Below are 19334 nucleotides of genomic sequence, written 5' to 3'. Positions count from 1 at the left end.
AGATTCTTCAAACATAATTCTGTTTAATTATAGAAAACACATTTTAATTTTAGTAAAATAGGGAAGTAGGGCAAAATAATTTATTATTAAATATGTTAAAGTTGTTATTACTGTGTAATTGTTCTAAAAGAACCACAGTCCCTAATTAAGCAGTAAGAAAAAGCTCATTTAAATAAAAAAGCTAACTAATACGCTAAAAACATTTTCTAAAAGTAACAAGAATACAAGTAATAAAAAGAACATTCAGTAAGTAGAAATAACACTTAAAACTTGGAGTTTTAAGTAATACATGATACACAAGTATTACCTCATTTAATCCTCAAAACATCACAATAAGGTAGACACCGATATTTTCATATATAGGTTAGGAAACTAAAGAATAGAGGCTACGTACCTTGCTCCAGGTCTAAGTAACCACTTTGCTATCTGCCCTCCATTAAGGCAATGATTTTCTTTTTCTTTTATTTTTTCTTTAAACTTCTATCAAAGATACATTAATATATGCACAAAGTATAAGAAGTCAAATAGTTCTGCAAAGATTATTCCAAAACCCACCAGTTCTCCCCCTCCTCCCTCTTTGCCACTTTCTTGAAGCAACAACTTTAACTGATGCTTTCAGGTGTTTACTTTTGTTTCTCTGACAGGAAGCAATGCTAGTTCATGCTCACTATTGATGGGGATCAGAGCAATTGTAGTGATCTTCTGCTTACAGTTCCTTCTCTGCCTCATGCTATGCTCCAGGAGATACAAGATAGTTCAGAGCAGACAGTGGGAATACTGTAATAGTTCAATCCTAAATAGAGCAGCCACTCAAAAAAATACCCTTAGAGTTCTTCGGGAAATACTTTAGTTTAAGCAGCACTGTTTAGACAGCTTGATAGTGTTAAGTGTTTGGTGAAGTAAAGATTTTGAAGTCTTTTCTAATTTTCTTAATTACCCACTATTAAATCCGTTCATTACCCATTACTCGGTAAGTCAATGAAAAATGCTTACTTTACCATAAGCTGAGCATGATTCTAAGCTCTATGTTTACAGCAGTTAACAAGACAAGGTTTTTCTTTTTAGAACTTATATTTTACAGAAGAAAGCAATCAACATACAAATAAATATATGGTTTCACATATACTATAAAGAAACATAAGGCTAAGAACCTGTATAGAATGATTGTATAGAATTTTCAATCTTTTAACTAAAGTTTATGGTTATTTCCTTTTCCTTTTTTTCTTTTCTTTTCTTTCTTCTTTTTTTTTTTTTTTTTTTTGAGACAGGGTCTTACTCTGTTGCCCAGGCTAAAATACAGTGGCATGATCACAGCTCACTGCAGCCTCAACCTCCCAGACCCAAACAATCTTTCCACCTCAGTCTCCCGAGTAGCTGGATGTACCACCGCACCAGCTAATTTTTAAAATAACTTTTTGTAAAGGTGGGATCTCCCTATGTTGTCCAGGCTGGTCTCAAACTCCTGAGCTCAAGAGATCTGCCAACCTTGGCCTCCCAAAGGGATTACAGGCATGAACCACCATGCCCAACCTATATATATTTCTCATAAATGCTATATATTTTGATATAGAGTAAGGCTATCCTCACCCTAATTGTCAAAATAAACACATTACTTTTTCTAAAAACAAGGAAAACAACAATAACAACATTAGAATCATTTTGTCCTCCTCTCAGTAAAGGTGGATTGAAGTAAGATACACCACAGGAAGACCTCTCTAAAAAGTTAATATTTGAACAGAGACCTGAATAAAATGAAGGTGCACACCATGTAAAGTATGCAAGGAGTGTTCCAAAAATAGGGAACAAAATGTGCAAAGGACCTGATGTGGGAACAAGCTTGGTGTATTTAAGGAATAGCAAGAAGGCCAATTTGGTGAGAGTAGAATAAAAGAGAGATAAAGTGACAAGAGATAGGCAGGGAGATATCAAGCAGGATTTTGTGGCCTGTGGTGAAAATTTGTATTTTATTCTAAGAGTAATGGGGAAGCTATTAGAGTATACTGGGCAAGAAAGTATAATCAAGTTTAGGAAACAGCATATACTATGCTAACGATCCTTCCTGAGAGATTTAAGGCAGATCCCCAAGGATAATGGCAGTGCTCAGAAAATGCTGACCTAAAGCATTTCAAACTCAGTAAGACTGAGAGGACCTCAGAAACAAGAAGGTCACTCTGACCTTTCCCTGCCTTTCTGTGTGAAACATGGTCACAAAGGAATTCTCTGACCTACTTTGTCTAAATTCTAAGACCCTCATTCCACGGTATGGAATAGTCCTGTCTCATGCCCAGGAAGAAAGAATGCTACACAGAGAGGCCAAGAAGAATCTGAACAAACAGGCCTTGTTAAGTTCTGCCCAGTTTTTTAACATTAGATAATACCCTTTTTGTCCAGTCATGTTTCTCGACAACTATCCATTTTTTTCCATTAGATTTGCCATAGAAACACAGTTTTCCCTGGGTCTTTGGGTCTTAATTTCTGAAGGCTCCCAAATCATATACAACTTTGATTAAATAAATTTGTTAGGCTTTTCTCTTGTTAATCTGTCTTGTTACAGGAGTGTCAGCTGTGAACCTTGCAATGAATGAGGAAAAGATGTTACTATTTTTCTCTGCTACAATACCAAAACCTTAATATTCAGTTATATTTAGCTATTTTTGTTTAGAAGGCAAAACTTTGCTAACCCTATAGTGACCAAAGATAAAGCAAATATGAGCTGTGATTCTGCTAATTTAACAAAAGATAAAACATTAAAGTTATCTGAATATAGCAATATACCTCTTGGACTGTCTAATTTCTTGAGTGTATTTGATCATTATTTTCAAAATATATGTTTAATTTTTAAAATCCCATTACAAAATTAATCAATACCTTGAAGATAACACAACTTATAATCTGTATTTCAACATGAATACAGCAGCATTATAAATACATGCTATTGGTTATGACCATGTTTTAACAACTTATTTATTCTTTAAGCAAGACAATTTTACTGCTTTATCTTTATCTCTGCATTTTTACTTGCCACACATGTAATACAAGTAGAGAATAAATTTAAATTAGCTATATATTTTTAGAGGATCTAACTTTTTTCTTTTACTAAAGAGACAGTCTCAACTCAATGAAAAGTAGCAATTTCTAATCTGAATAAATGCCTATCAATATTTTACATTTTAAAAAACAAGTAAGAAATACCAGTTGATTAACTAAATAACAAAGTTGAGGTTGGATAGGAATACATCTTTGGCCCAGGTTGGGATACGAAGCCCATAATCAATCTAGGCTTATATTTTTCAATTAAAATTAAGTAGAAAAGAAAAAATACATGTTGGGCATGGTCGCTCACACCTATAATCTCGGTACTTTGGGAGGCAGAGGTGGGAGGATCACTTGAGGCCAGGAGTTTGAGACCAGGTCGGCTGAAAAACACAGTGAGACTCTCTTTCTAAAAAAAACTACCAAATTAACCAGTTGTGGTGGCTCACGCCTATAGTCCCAGCTACTCAGGAGGCTGTGGCAGGAGGATCATTTGAGCTCAGGAGTTCAAGGTTATAATGAGCTATGATCACGCCACTGCATTCCATCCTGGGTGACAGAGTAAGACCGTCTGTTTTTAAAAAAAGAAAAAATACAGAGTGTGTATGTGTAGGCAAAGACCAGGGTGATGTTAGGAATAACAACCAAATAAACCAAGTTAACATATTATACAAAGAAAGATATTTGGACAGAATAAATTGATTAATTCAGCAAAAAAGTACATATGCCAAGCTTTTTGTGTGAAAAAGAAATAGTTCACATTATTTTTCTACAGGCAAGTTTCCTTTTTAAAAGATGATTTACAAAAGCATATTCTTACTTTCACAATAACTGAACTTTTTCACTAAAATATATAGAATCTAATTTTTAGAATGAAATGCATCTAACCTTGTAATTTTGCTTCAATTCCATCTTTGTTCAATCCAGATGCAAAACCTGCATGTCATGAAAATTTACAAAAAGTAAAATAGAATTCAGTTCATCTTTACAGGCTCAGTTTATACCCCAGTTAACTAGGGAAGAGTAGTCTAATTAAGAAAAAAAAATCTCAGCTTATTGAGTTCAAACAAGGCTTAAATATCCATAGAAACAATGAACAGGAATATCATATTTTAACAAGAATTGTTTGGAATAAATTTCCAAATGTTTTATACATAGCAAATATCTGTCAAGTGTTTAATATCTTCTAACGAACTTTCATTGTAACATGAATGTTCCTATGAAAACATGTTTGGTAACACAAACATTTTGTACTATTCACTGAAGTTGAAACTACACATACCCTTTAACTCAATAATTTCACTCCTAGGCACATACCCACAGATATACTATACATGTGTATCAAAAGATATATATAACAATGTTCACAGAAACATTATTTAAAATTAATAATTTCCTTTCATCAAAAGATTTATATTCATATAAATGGAATCTTTTCAAGAATAGATAAAGCTAGCCTATGGTATATAAGTTACAATAGTATTGACTTCTGGGGGCAAATACTGACAGAAAAGGAGCATGAGGGAACATCTAGAAAATGTTCTATATCTTAATCTGAGCTGTGGTTACATGTGTGTATATGTGTGTATAAACATACATATAAAACTTCGTTGACCTGTATACCTCATATTTGTGCAGTTTACTATAAGTGATATCTCAATACAAAAAAGTAACTACAGAAAATAAAGTAACTATGAAAATGAAGGAATGAAAATTAAAACATGAAAGATATCAATATTCATACTTGATATTCATAAAAATACACAAGTATACACCCTGAAGGAAAGGCTGGAGAAACAAAATATGGCACTTTTGAACACTGCTGATAGGTATATGAGCTACTAAGGTAGAAATTTACCCAAATTTATAAATGCATATATCCCTTGACACAGGAATTTCATTTCTAGAGATTTATCATACAGATAGATTCATACATGGAAAAAATGAAGGGATTTTTTGGCTACATTGTTTGTAATAGCAAACAATTAGAAAAACCATAAATGTCCATCAATTGGGGATCATTTAAATAGGTGATACATAAGTAAATGGAATATTATTTAGCTATTAAAAAAAGCTTCCAGCCAGGCATGGTGGCTCACAGCTATAATCCTAGCACTTTGGGAGAGTGAAGTGGGAGGATCACTTGAGCCCACAAGTTCTAGACCAGCCTGGGCAGCATAGGGAGGCTCTGCCTCTACAATTTTTTTTTTCAAAAGTTAGCCAGTGTGCTGGCATGGGCCTGCAGTACCAGCTACTCAGGTGGCTGAGGTGAGAAAATCACTTGAGCCCAGAAGGTTGAAGATGCAATAAGCTGTGATCACACCATTGGACTTCAGCCTGGGCAACAGAGTGACAGCCTGTCTCAAAAAAGCTTCCAAGACATACTAAGAAAAAAAGGAATGTGCAGAAGACTAAAATAATGGAGGTTTAAAAAAATATGCCCACAAGGCCAGGCACGGTGGCTCACGCCTGTAATCCCAGCACATTGGGAGGCCAAGGCAGGTGGATCGCTTGAGATCAGGAGTTCGAGACCAGTCTGGTCAACATGGTGAAGCGCCATCTCTGCTAAAAATACAAAAAATTAGCCAGTCATGGTGGCGTGTGCCTGTAGTCCCAGCTACTCAGAAGGGTAAGGTAGAGAATTGCTTGAACCTGTGAGGTGGAAGTTGCAGTGAGCCAAGACTGTGCCACTGCACTCCAGCCTGGGCAACCAAAGAGACTATCTCAAAAAAAAAAAAAAAAAGCCCACAAATTCTTTGATATTCTCCCCTCTGAGAGATGAACTTAATCCCTCTTGCCTTCATGTGACCAAGACTCAGTGACTTGCTTCTAAAAAACAGAATAAAGCAGAAGTAATGATGTGTGACTTCAGAGACAAAGATATAAAAAAGTACTGCTGCTTCTGATTTAGTCTGTCTCTGTCTTTCTCTCTCTTTCTCTCTTGGATCATTCATCCTGAGAAAAGTCAGCTGCCATGCTATGAGGAAAGATCCACCTGGCAAAAGACTGAGGCCTACCAGCAACTGTGAGAAACTGAGGCCTCTAACTTATAGCTCTGTGAGTGAGACTAATTACAAGTGAATCTTCAAGATCCAGAAAAGCCTTCAGATGACTGCAGCCGTAGCTGACATATCTTACAATCTAAAGAGAGCCTTTGACCCAGAGCCACTTAGCTTAGATACTCCCAGATTCCTAACCCACATAGGCTGTGCGAGATAATAAATTCTGGTTGTTTCTGGATGATTTGTTTTAGGGTAATTTGTTAAAAGGAATGGAAAACGAATACAATATGCCACCATTTGTGTTTAAATGGTGGAAAAATAAAATTACATTTTCTTATTTACATATGCAAAAAATATTATACAAAAAAGATATACCAATGATTACAGAACTAGGGGAGGGAAAGGGGAGAGATGGGAATTGAACAACTGTGTAGGTGGGGATATATATGGAACAATTTTAGTTGTATATATTCCTTCACTTTATGATTTTTGAACTAAGTAAATGTATTACCTAGTTGAAACAAATTTTTTAAGTGATATGAATATTTATATAGATATTCTTTTAATATAGACTTATATTAATTACTCTTTGAGATCTGAAAGTTTTGAACCTCTGTGTATTAGAATAATTCAACAAGTCAGGCATTAATTTGGTATTCAACAACCCCAAGTTGAATGAATGAATGAAAAAACCCTCTGGAAGCCACATAACCAGATGTAGGTTAGCTTTAGAAGCAAGATGAAAATTGTGACAGCAACAGTAGCACTATATACTTTCATTTCTTATAAATTGAAAAATAAACAGTCATAAACTCAGAAAGAGTAGTTGAACACTAAGTACATACAAAATTCAAAACTTTTTGTAACTTTAACTTATTTTCAATGATTTAGACATTTCTGCTATTTTTATTGGAGCTGAATTTTTTTCTACTAGATATATTTTTAACGGTGCTGATTTCAAACCTTGTTGAAACACTAGAAGTAAAACAGATAAAAATTTCTCAGTTTGTCTGCTCTTGTCTCTAAACGTATTTGGGACTGTTGTTACTTTTTGTTCTGTTATCTATTAGTTTCTATAATCTATCCTGTAACTTACTAGTAGAAATACAGACCTAGCTGGCTTGAAAAAATTACTACTTTTCCAAGTCAAAGTAACAAATCATAATGAGATGGATTTTTCAAGGCTCTGATATAAAGCAAAGTTGATCGTATTCATTCCAAAGCAATATTCACATCCGCAATGGTATGCAGTACTATCTCTGCATTTAAATGTTCAATAAGATGTCTGTGCAAACTAATGAAAAAAAAAAACTTTGCATTACAAATATGCAGTTCAATGCCATAACTCTTAATTTTTAACTTTAATAATATATAATATACCCATTGCCACTTTACTAATTCATGAACTATAACTTAATTTCCAAAAGCATAAAAGAAAAACTTAAAAAGTCAGTTCAGCTTCTAAAAAGGCTTCAGATATATCTCTCTACTCTATGGCTGTAGAAGACAGATTATTGCTTTAACAAAAGTTGAAGCATAAATTATATCCTATTTTCTCCAAAAGAGAATACATTAAATACCTTACTAATAGGTCCCAGATTTCCTCTATTATTAAAATAAGATGTGAAAATAGTTCTCCTTTATTACAAATTAGTAATTATAAATTTATATAATTTCATATTTAAATTATAATATAATCATAATTACTAAGGCTTTATTACAAATTAGGGTTTGTTATAAACAAGAATACATGCTTACCAATAACTACCAGTGAATAAAACTTCTAACTTTTAGAAAAATTATTAAATTCCCTAAAGTGACACAAACTTTCTAGTTAAATTGTTGAAAACTTTACAGAAAACGGCCTTTAAAAATCTCCAAACCAAATTTCCCTTTAATATTCTAAAAGGAAATAAGATAAGCTATATTAGCATTAGTATCTTTTTGGAACATTTTTGTATTACCTGCTTTTTACAGTGTCTCTACAAACTAACATCTGAATGTACTCGTCTCTTGTGCTTAATCGAGTCATGATAACTGCAGTAGCTGTAGTGTCAAACTGGGGAAAAAACAAACAGAAATTTAGTGAAGAAGAGCACATTTTAGTACCAGTCCTCTGCAATAACTCAAGACTTTCGTTTTATATTAAACAGTCTCCTTGTCTGAAATAATACTTCGAAAAGGCCTTAAAAATGCTCTCACTTTGTTAACCTAAAATTTAATTTAAAAGCCTTCCAAGAGTATAGCTGTAAATATCACTTTGGTTTCAATGTAACATAATTTTGGCAATGTTAAAATCAAAACAAACTCCGGTAACTGCATAAAAGTTGTAAGATTTGGTACAGTTTACATATAATCTGATTACTCTATGAAATTATAGAATTGTATAACACAATATTTACAAATGTTTTGAAAATATGCTCTTCCTGGTGTTCCCATACTACCTACAAAAATGACTTATTCATGTATTTGTCAGAGTAGGGTATGTTTTGAAACGTATTTGGGCTGACTTTTGTCATAATGCCTGGGAACACTATTAGCATTTAGTGCTAGGACCCAGGGATGTTACATGCTCTGTAATGTGACAGCCCGAAATAAGATAAACCTGTTCCATCCAAAATGCTGAGTACCTCCATTCAGAATTAAAAAAAAAAAAAAAACAAACAAACAAAAAGTCATAATAAAAAAAAGACCTTTAACAGAATACCCATTCATAAACCCATCCCTTCATCAGCCAGTGCAAGCTTACACAGAATGAAGGAAGTATGTCCCAGTTGGTGAGGCTTGTTTTACTTTTATTCCTCCATTAAAGGTAAATTTTCTCTGCTATATTACTTTTAAGCCTGATGTAATTATGACAGCTAATCAAAAAATACACAATTTTTTTGTTTTTATCATGTTTTTAAGTATAAAAAGCAAAGTTATTGTCACTTACTTGAGGTCGACCAGCTCTACCAATCATCTGTAGAATATCTGTTTCACTGTACTCTTCAAACAGTCCTCCAGCATAATGCATTGTAGATTTTATAACTACTAGGTGAGCAGGCAAATTTACTCCCATAGCTAAAGTACTGGTAGTAACTGCATCAGATGAAGACATAGTAATTTTGAGCCATTTAACTTTATTGCTTCAGGAAGACATTTTAATAAAAGACATTCTTATAAAGGTAATAAAAACTCATATATAAGAAATTTAGAAAGGAAAAAAGAACATTACAATCTAAAATAGTAACACACTTAAATCCAAAAACTTATTAATTTCTTGTTTTTCAAATTACACTATATTCAATAATATGACAAAGAACTAAACATTGCCAAAGAATCTACTGTAACATCTACATGCATAGGTAACCACTTAATTTTATATTCTCAGAAGAAAAGCAGAAACAAGCAGAATATTTGAGCTTTTCCTTTTTTTCCTCTGAAAAATAATTTTCCAAAATATTTTAGAGTATCCACAAGAAATATGTTTTAGTTACAAAGAATTGGTAAATCTCCAACAGTAAAAGCTCCTTCAACTACTTTTCTATCTGACAGCTCCATACCAGCATGATGATAAGCAGCACCATCTTTTAAGATATCTGTAATAGAAATATATCAGCTGTTGCTATTAATATTTCATCAATAATTGGCACCTTTCATCTGTATGTGAAAATGCTATTCAAAAATTATCTCTAAACCTACCTCTCAGTTTTGAATCTCTTATGGAATATGCATACTTCTGTAACCTATTTAAAAATACCATAGAATTATTGAGTTACTCCCAGGAACATTAAAGAACTCTGAAACAGTTTATTATTTTAAAACATAGATGTATCAAAAAAATTTCACAATATCATTATCTGAAAACTATTTTTAAGAAGTAGAAAATATCCAACTTTCATATTCAAAAGTCCCTAAACTTATGAGCTATAATATTAAAGCTCACTTTTAAGCGAAGAATTTGGAAAACTCACTTTCCCCAAGAAAACAACATAATTGGTGATTAACAAGTCAGAATATAAGTCTACTCTCAAAATTTGCCTAAAAAAATTGTAAGAAGTAACAATTTTGAAAACTACTATATCACTGGTAAGTAAGCAAAACAAACTAACAACAACAACAACAAAAAACCCCATGGAAATAAACAATAGTTGTTTCCAGTGCTCTGAGACATGGCATTTAAAAAAACTGTTACAAGAAGCAAAGAAGGTCATAATTTAATGATAAAGGGGTCAATTCATCAAGAGCACATAAGAATTGTAAAAATATAAACACCCAACACTGAAGCATCAAAATATATAAAACATTATTAAAGGACATGAAGAGAGAGAGAGACAGCAATACAATAACAGTAGGGGTCTTCAAAATCCCACTTTCAATAACAATAGATTAACCAGACAGAAAGTTAACAAAGAAATAATGGACTTGAATTGTACTTTGAGTCAAATGGACCTAACAGACAAATACAGAACTTTGCATTTAATAGCAGCAGAATGTATATATGCTTTTCTAGTGCATATGAAACGTTCTACAGAACAGATCATACATTAAGCCACAAAACTAGATTTAACTATTTTTAATTAATCTAAATTCAAGACAATTGAAATCATATGTAGTATCATTTCTGACCACAACAATATGAAACTAGAAATCAATAACAGGAAAAATCTTGAAAAAAACCACAAGTATGTGGAAACTAAACAACATGCTCCTCAACAATCAATGGTCAAAGAAACCAAAAGGGAAATTTAAAAATATCTTGAGACAAGAAACAATGAAAAGACAACACACCAAAACCTATGAGATATGGCCAAAGTGGTTCTAAGAGGATTTTTTTTTTTTTTTTTTTTGAGACGGAGTTTCACTTTTGTGGCCTAGGCTGGAGTGCAATGGCACGATCTCAGCTCACTGCAACCTATGCCTCCCGGGTTCAAGCGATTCTCCTGCCTCAGCCACCTGAGTAGCTGGGATTACAGGCATGTGCCACCACACCTGGCTAATTTTGTATTTTTAGTAGAGACATGGTTTCCCCGTGTTGGTCAGGTTGGTCTTGAACTCATGAGGAAATTTTAAGCATTAAGTGTCTACATGAAAAAAGAAGATATTAAATAGACAGCCTAACATTATACCTACAGGAGCGAGCAAAAGAACAAACTAAATGCAAAGTTAGCAAAAGAAAGGAAACAATAAAGATCTGAACAGAAATAAATCAAATAGAGCACAAAAACCAAAAAAACATAGAAAATGATCAATAAAACCAAGACTTGGTTCTTTGAAAAAATAAAATAAATAAACATCTAGCTAGACTAAGGAAAAAAAAAAAGAAGAACCAAATAAAATAAAAAATGAAATTGGAGAAGTTACAACAGACGCCTCAGAAATTAAAGAGATCATAAGGGACTATTACGAACAATTATACATTAATAGTAACAAATTGGATAACATATAGGAAATGGACAAACTCCTAGAAAAATATAACCTGCTAAGTTTGAATCAGGAAGAAACAGAAAGCTTAAACAGACCAATAACACATAATGAGATCGAAGTAGTAATGAAAAATCTTCCAACAAGGAAAAACCCAGAACCAGATAGCATCACAACTTAATTCTACCAAACATTCAAAGAAGAATCACTACCAATACTTCATAAACTATTCCAAAAAATACAGCTAGAGGGAATATTTCCAAACATATTTTGTGAGGCCACTATCACTTTGATACCTAGGTCACATAAAGACACTACAAAAAAACTACAGGCCAGTATCTCTGATGAATATTGATGCAAAAATCCTCAATATAATGTAAGCAAACTGAATTCAACAACACAACAAAAAGGATTATACATCACGGCCAAGTGGATTTATTCCTGGCAAGTAAGGCTGGTTTAATACATGCAAATCAACCACTGTGACATATCATATTAACAGAATGAAAGATAAAAAACACAAGATCATCTCAATTGGTGCAGAAAAAGCATTTGATAAGTTCAACATCCTTTCTTGATAAAATCTCTTAAGATGCAGGCATATAAGGAAAACTTCTCAACTAACGTTAACAAAGGTCACTTATGAAAAGCCCACAGCCAACATCATAATGAATAGGGAACAACTGAAAGCTTTTCCACTAAGACACAGTACAAGGCAGGGATGCCCACTCTCACCGCTTCTGTCCAACATAGTACTGGAAGTACTAGCAAGAGCAATCAGATAAGAAAAAAAATAAATAAAAGGAAGTCAGATTTGAAGGGAAGAAGTAAAATTATCTTTACAACATTATCTTACATGTAAAAAAACTCAAAGACTTATTAAAAACTGTTAGAACTAATAATTCAGTAAAGTTGCAGGATTCAAAATCAATATACAGAGATTAGTAGCATTTTTAAACACAAATAATAATTTAACTGAAAAAGAAATCTAGAAAACAATACCAGTTATGATAGTATCAAAAAATAAAATGCTTAGGAATAAGTTTAATTAAGGAGGTAAAAGATCTGTACACTGAAAGTTATCAAACAATGGTGACAGAAATTCAAGACAAAAGTAAATGGGAAGATATCCTGTGTTGATGGATTAAAAGAATTAATATCGTCAGAATGTCCATACTACCCAAAGAAGTACAGATTCAATACAGTCCCTATCAAAATTCCAATGGCATCCTTCACAGAAACAGAAGAAAAAAATCATAAAATTAGTATGGAACTACAATAAACCCTGGATAGTGACAGCAAAACTGAGAAGGAAAAGAATGTTGGAGGTACACACTTTCTGATTTAAAATTATACTACAAAGCTAGACTAACCAAAACAATATAGTACTTGCATAAAAACAGAAAAGTAGACCAATGGAACGGAAGAGAGAGCCCAGAATAAGTCCACACATACACAGTCAACTAATTTTCCATCAGGGTGCCAGAAGAAATAGGGAAACAATAGTTTCTTCCATAAATGAGGCTGGAAAAACAATTTCCATATCCAAAAAAATAAAATTGCACCCTTATACTGTACACAAAATCAACTCAAAAATTGACAAAAGATCTAAATGTAAGACTTGAAATCATAAAACTCCCAGAAGAGAACATAGGGCAAAGCACCTTGATATTGGCCTTGGCAATGAATTTTTGGGGTATCATACCAAAAACTCTGACTATAAAAGCCAAAATAAATAAATGGGACTACATCAAACTAAAAAGCTTCTGCAAAGCAAAGGAAACAATCATCAAAATAAAAAAGACAATCTATGGACTAGAAAAAATATTCGGAAACCACATATCTGATAAGGGGTTAATATCCAAATTTTATAAAGAACTCTTACAAATTAATAGCATTAAAAAAGCCAATTTAAAAGTGAGCAAATGATCTGAAAGAACATTTCTCCAAAGAAAACATAAAGGTTGATCAATCCAATTAAAAGCAGCTGCAGTCTACAACATTCACAGAGAGGAATGAAAAGGGGTGAGTGAATTCAGCACTTTTAACTGACATATCGAGGTTCTTGCATTGGGACTGAGTGGGCAAACACAATTCATGGAGAACAAAGAAAGTGGAGGGTGGGGGGGGGGGCAACAGCCCACCCAGGAGTGGCATGGAGCCAAAGGAACCACCACCCTCAGCCAAGGGAACCAGTGAGTGAGTGTGCAGCCCCACCCAGGAAACCACACTTCTCCCACAAATCTTTGCAGCCCATGGGTAAGGAGATCCCCTCGTGAGCCCATGCTACCAGGGCCTTGGGTCTGATACACAGAGCTGTGGGAGTCTTGAGAGAGCAGCCACTCAGGCACACACAGAGATCCAGGAGTTTTACATAAATCCATCAGTACATATCCCTAGGAAGGGAGGTGAATCCAGGAAGCCAAAAATATCATTCTGTGGGTCCCATTTCCATGGCACCTCACAAGTTAAGACCCACTGGAATCCCAGCAAGCCAATGGCACTGGCTTGGAATCCCAGCAAACAATGGCAGTGGGTTGGAGTCTGCCAGAGATGGGTCTGAGTTCCTGGAGGTAGGTGAAGACGCCATCTCTGTGGTTCAGTTGATTCAGTTGATTTAGCTGCTCCAGCTTGCCAGCTTTGGAGAATACAGGTGTCCTGGACAAGGAAGGGTCCCCCACAATGCAGCACACCTGCTCTACCAAATAACAGTCAGACTGCTTCTTTGGTTGGGGGGGGGGGTCCCTGATCCCGTTCTGCTGACTGGGTGAGATATCCCAACTGGGGTTTCCAGCCACCTTCTACAGGTACATGCAGACTGGCAACAGGTCAGTACTCCCCTGGGATGGAGCTTCCAGAGGAAGTAGCTGGCTGTCATCTTTGCTGTTTCACAGCCTTCACTGGTGATACTTCCAGGTATGGGAGAAACTGAGGCAGCTAGGGTTTGGAGCAGATCCCCAGCAAACTGCAGCAGCCCTACAGTAGAGTGGCCTGTTAAAAGCAAAAACAAACAAACAAACAGAAAACAACAACAATATCAACAAAAAAGACCCCATAAAAACCTCAAAGGTCAGCAACATCAAAGATCAAAGGCAGACAAGCCCACAAAGATGAGAAAGAATCAACGTAAAAATGCTGAAAACTGAAAAAGCCATAGTGTCTTTTCTCCAAATGACTGTAACATTTCTCCAGCAAGGGCAAAGAACTGGGCTGAGGCTGAGATGGCAGAATTGACAGAAGTAGGCTACAGAAGGTGGCTAATAACAAACTTCACTGAGCTAAAGGAGCATGTTATAACCTAATGCAAAAAAAAAGGTAAGAATCATGGTAAAACAATACAGGAGCTGATAGCCAGAATAGCCAGTTTAGGGAGGAACATAACTGATCTGATGGAGCTGAGACACACCACACAAGAACTTCACAATGCAATCACAAGTATCAATAGCAGAATAGACCAAGTGGAGGAAAGAATCTCCAAGCTAGAAGATTATCTTTCTGAAATAAGACAGGCAGACAAGAATACAAAAGAAAAGAAAAGAAAAAGAATGAAAAGGAATGAACAAAACCTCCAAGAAATACGGGATTAAGTAAAGAAACCAAACTAACAACTGGCTGGTACCTGAAAGAAACAGGGAGAATGAAATCACATTGGAAAACATACTTCAAGAGAACTTCCAGGAGAACTTCCCCAACCTAGCAAGACAGGACAGCATTCAAATTCAGGAAATGCACAGAACCCCATTAAGATACTCCACATGAACATCAACCTGAAGAGATATAATCATCAGATTCTCCAACGTTGAAATGAAAGAAAAACGTTAAGGGCAGCCAGAGAGAAAGTCAGGTCACCTACAAAGGGAAACTCATCAAACTAACAGCAGATCTCTCAGCAGAAAACCTACAAGCCAGAAGAGACTGGGAGCCAATATTCAACGTTCTTAAAGAAAAAAATTTCTAACCCAGAATTCATATCTGGCCAAACTAAGCTGCATAAGCAAAGGATAAATAAGGTTCTTTTCAGAGAAGCAAATGCTGAGGGAAGTCACCAGGCCTGCCTTGCAAGAGTTCCTGAAGAAAGCACTAAATATGGAAAGGAGAAGCCATTACCAGCCACTACAAAAACACACTGAAGTTCACAGACCAGTGACACTATGAAGCAACCACATAAACAAGTCTGCAAAATAACCAGCTAGCATCATGATGACAGAATGAAATTCAAACATAACAATACTAATCTTAAATTGTACATGAGCTAAGTGCCCCAATTAAAAGGCACAGGATGGCAAGATGGATAAAGAGCCAAGACCCACTGGTATGCAGTCTTCAAGAGACCCATCTCATATGCAAAGACACACATAGACTCAAAATAAGGCAATCAAGGAAAACTTACCAAGCAAATGGAAAATAGAAAAAAGCAGGGATTGCAATCCTAGTTTCTGACAAAATAGACTTTAAACCAACAAAGATCAAAAAAGACAAAGAAGGGCATTACGTAATGGTAAAGGGATCAATGCAACAAGAAGAGCTAATGATCCTAAATATACATGCACCCAATACAGGAGCACTCAGATTTGTAAAGCAAGTTCTTAGAGATCTACAAAGAGACTCAGACTCCCACACAATAATAGTGGAGACTTTAACAACCCATTGACAATATTAGACAGATCACTGAGACAGAAAATTAACAAGGATATTCAGGACCTGAACTCAGCTCTGGATCAAGTGGACCTGGTAGATAGCTACAGAACTTTCCACTCAAATTCAACAGAATATACATTCTTTTGATAGCTACATGGCATGTACTCTAAAACTGATTACATAATTGGAAGTAAAACTTCTCAGCAAATACAAAAGAATGGAAATCATAACAAATAGTCTCTTAGACCAGAGCACAATCAAATTAGAACTCAAGATAGAGAAATATACTCAAAACCACACAGCTACATGAAAACTGAACAGCCTGCTTCTGAATGACTCTTAGGTAAATAATGAAATTAAGGCAGAAATCAAGAAGTTCTTTGAAACTGATGAGAACAAAGAGACAACATACCAGAATCTCTGGGACACAGTTAAAGCAGTGTCAAGAGAGAAACATATAGGACCAAATTCCCCCATTAAAAAGCTAGGAAGATACCAAGTTAACAACCTAACATCTCAACTAAAAGAACTAGAGAACCAAGAGCAAACAAACCCCAAAGCTAGCAGAAGACAAGAAATAATAAAGATCAGAGCTGAACCAAAGGAGACAGAGATATGAAAAACACCCTTCAAAAAAATCGCCAAATCCAGGAGCTAGCATATTGAAAAAATTAATACAATAGATAGACTGCTAGCTAGCCTAATAACGAAGAAAGGAGAGAAGGATCAAATAAACACAATCAGAAATGATACAGGAGATATCACCACTGACCCCACAGAAATACAAACAACCATCAGAGAATACTATAAAGACCTCTGCGTACATAAACTAGAAAATCTAGAAGAAATGGATAAAATCCTGGACATATACACTCTCCCAAGACTGAACCAGGAAGAAACTGAATCCCTGAATAGACCAATAATGAGTTCTGGAATTGAGACAGTAATAACTAGCCTACCAACCAAAAAAAGCCCAAGACCAGAAATATCCACAGCTAAATTCTACCACAAGTAGAAAGAAGAGCTGACACCATTTCTACTGAAACTATTCCAAAAAAATTGAAAAGGAGGGACTCCTCCCTAACCCATTTATGAGGTCAGCATCATCCGGACACCAAAACCTGGTGGAGATACAACAAAAAAAGAAAATATCAGGCCAATATCCTTAATGAACATTGATGCAAAAAGCTTCAATAAAATACTGGCAAACTGAATCCAGTAGCACATCAAAAAGCTTACCCACCATGATCAAGTTGACTTCATTCACAGGATGCAACAGTGGTTCAACATACACAAATCGATACATGTGATTCATCACATAAACAGAATTAAAGACATTTCAATAGACACAGAAAAGGCCTTCAATAAAATTCAACACTCCTTCATGTTAAAAACTCTCAACAAACTAGGTTTTGAAGGAACATACCTCAAAATAATAAGAGCCATATATGACAAACCCATAGCCAATATCATATTGAATGAGCAAAAAATGGAATCATTTCCCTTGAAAACTGGCACAAGACAAGGATCCCTTCTTTCACCACTTCTATTCAACATAGTATTGGAAGTTCTGGCAAGGGCAATCAAGCAAGAGAAAGAAATAAAGGGTATTTAAATAGGAAGAGAGGAAGTCAAATTATCTTTGTTTGCAGATGACATGATCCTATATATGGAAAACCTCATCTTCTCAGCATGAAAGTTTCTTAAGCTATTAAGCAATTTCAGTAAATTCTCAGGATACAGAATCAATGTGCAAAAATCTCTAGCATTCCTACAGCCAGCAACAGGCAATCAGAGAGCCAAACCGTCTATGAACTCCCATTCACAATTACTACAAAAAAAATAAAATACCTAGGAATACAGCTAATGAGGGAAGGAAAGAAACTTTTCAAGGAGAACTACAAACCACTGCTCAAAGAAATCAAAGTGGATACAAGCAAATAGAGAAACATTCCATGCTCATGGACAGGAAGAATCAATATTGTGAAAATGGCCATACTGCCCAAAGTAATTTATAGATTCAATGCTATTCCCACTAAACTACCATTGGCATTCTTCACAGAATCAGAAAAAAACTATTTTAAAATTTATATGGAACCAAATAGCAGAGACGATCCTAAGCAAAAAGAACAAAGTTGGAGGTATCATGCTACCCAACTTCAAGCTATACTACAAGGCTACGGTAACCAAAACAGCATGGGACTGGTACAAGAACAGATACATAGACCAAAGGAACAGAATAGAGAACTCAGAAATAAGACCATACACCTACAAACATCTGATCTTCCATAAATCTGACAAAAGTAAGCAATGGGGAAAGGACACCCTATTTAATAAATGGTGCTGGGAGAGCTGGCTAGCCATATGCAGAAAATTGAAACTGGACCCCTTCCTTACACCTGTCTCTTATACACATCTAGATGTGTATAAGAGACAGGAGCTGAGACACACCACACAAGAACTTCACAATGCAATCACAAGTATCAATAGCAGAATAGACCAAGTGGAGGAAAGAATCTCCAAGCTAGAAGATTATCTTTCTGAAATAAGACAGGCAGACAAGAATACAAAAGAAAAGAAAAGAAAAAGAATGAAAAGGAATGAACAAAACCTCCAAGAAATACGGGATTAAGTAAAGAAACCAAACTAACAACTGGCTGGTACCTGAAAGAAACAGGGAGAATGAAATCACATTGGAAAACATACTTCAAGAGAACTTCCAGGAGAACTTCCCCAACCTAGCAAGACAGGACAGCATTCAAATTCAGGAAATGCACAGAACCCCATTAAGATACTCCACATGAACATCAACCTGAAGAGATATAATCATCAGATTCTCCAACGTTGAAATGAAAGAAAAACGTTAAGGGCAGCCAGAGAGAAAGTCAGGTCACCTACAAAGGGAAACTCATCAAACTAACAGCAGATCTCTCAGCAGAAAACCTACAAGCCAGAAGAGACTGGGAGCCAATATTCAACGTTCTTAAAGAAAAAAATTTCTAACCCAGAATTCATATCTGGCCAAACTAAGCTGCATAAGCAAAGGATAAATAAGGTTCTTTTCAGAGAAGCAAATGCTGAGGGAAGTCACCAGGCCTGCCTTGCAAGAGTTCCTGAAGAAAGCACTAAATATGGAAAGGAGAAGCCATTACCAGCCACTACAAAAACACACTGAAGTTCACAGACCAGTGACACTATGAAGCAACCACATAAACAAGTCTGCAAAATAACCAGCTAGCATCATGATGACAGAAT

The 19334-nt window shown here is 35.2% G+C and overlaps 1 protein-coding gene across 1 annotated transcript in view; it reads right to left on the bottom strand.

Moving 5' to 3' along the window:
- LOC105550634 (probable ATP-dependent DNA helicase HFM1) overlaps positions 1-19334 on the bottom strand; it is a 168436-nt gene that overhangs the window by 90799 nt on the left and 58303 nt on the right. Inside the window, 6 exon segments of the mRNA XM_011995593.1 lie at positions 3922-3975; positions 7202-7329; positions 8000-8094; positions 8971-9116; positions 9515-9616; positions 9720-9763. Of these exon segments, the coding sequence (XP_011850983.1) occupies positions 3922-3975; positions 7202-7329; positions 8000-8094; positions 8971-9116; positions 9515-9616; positions 9720-9763 (569 nt within the window).

This window comes from Mandrillus leucophaeus, unplaced genomic scaffold, assembly GCF_000951045.1.
Source record: "Mandrillus leucophaeus isolate KB7577 unplaced genomic scaffold, Mleu.le_1.0 Scaffold492, whole genome shotgun sequence".
NCBI lineage: Eukaryota > Metazoa > Chordata > Mammalia > Primates > Cercopithecidae > Mandrillus > Mandrillus leucophaeus.
This window is presented reverse-complemented; position numbering and strand designations above follow the sequence as displayed.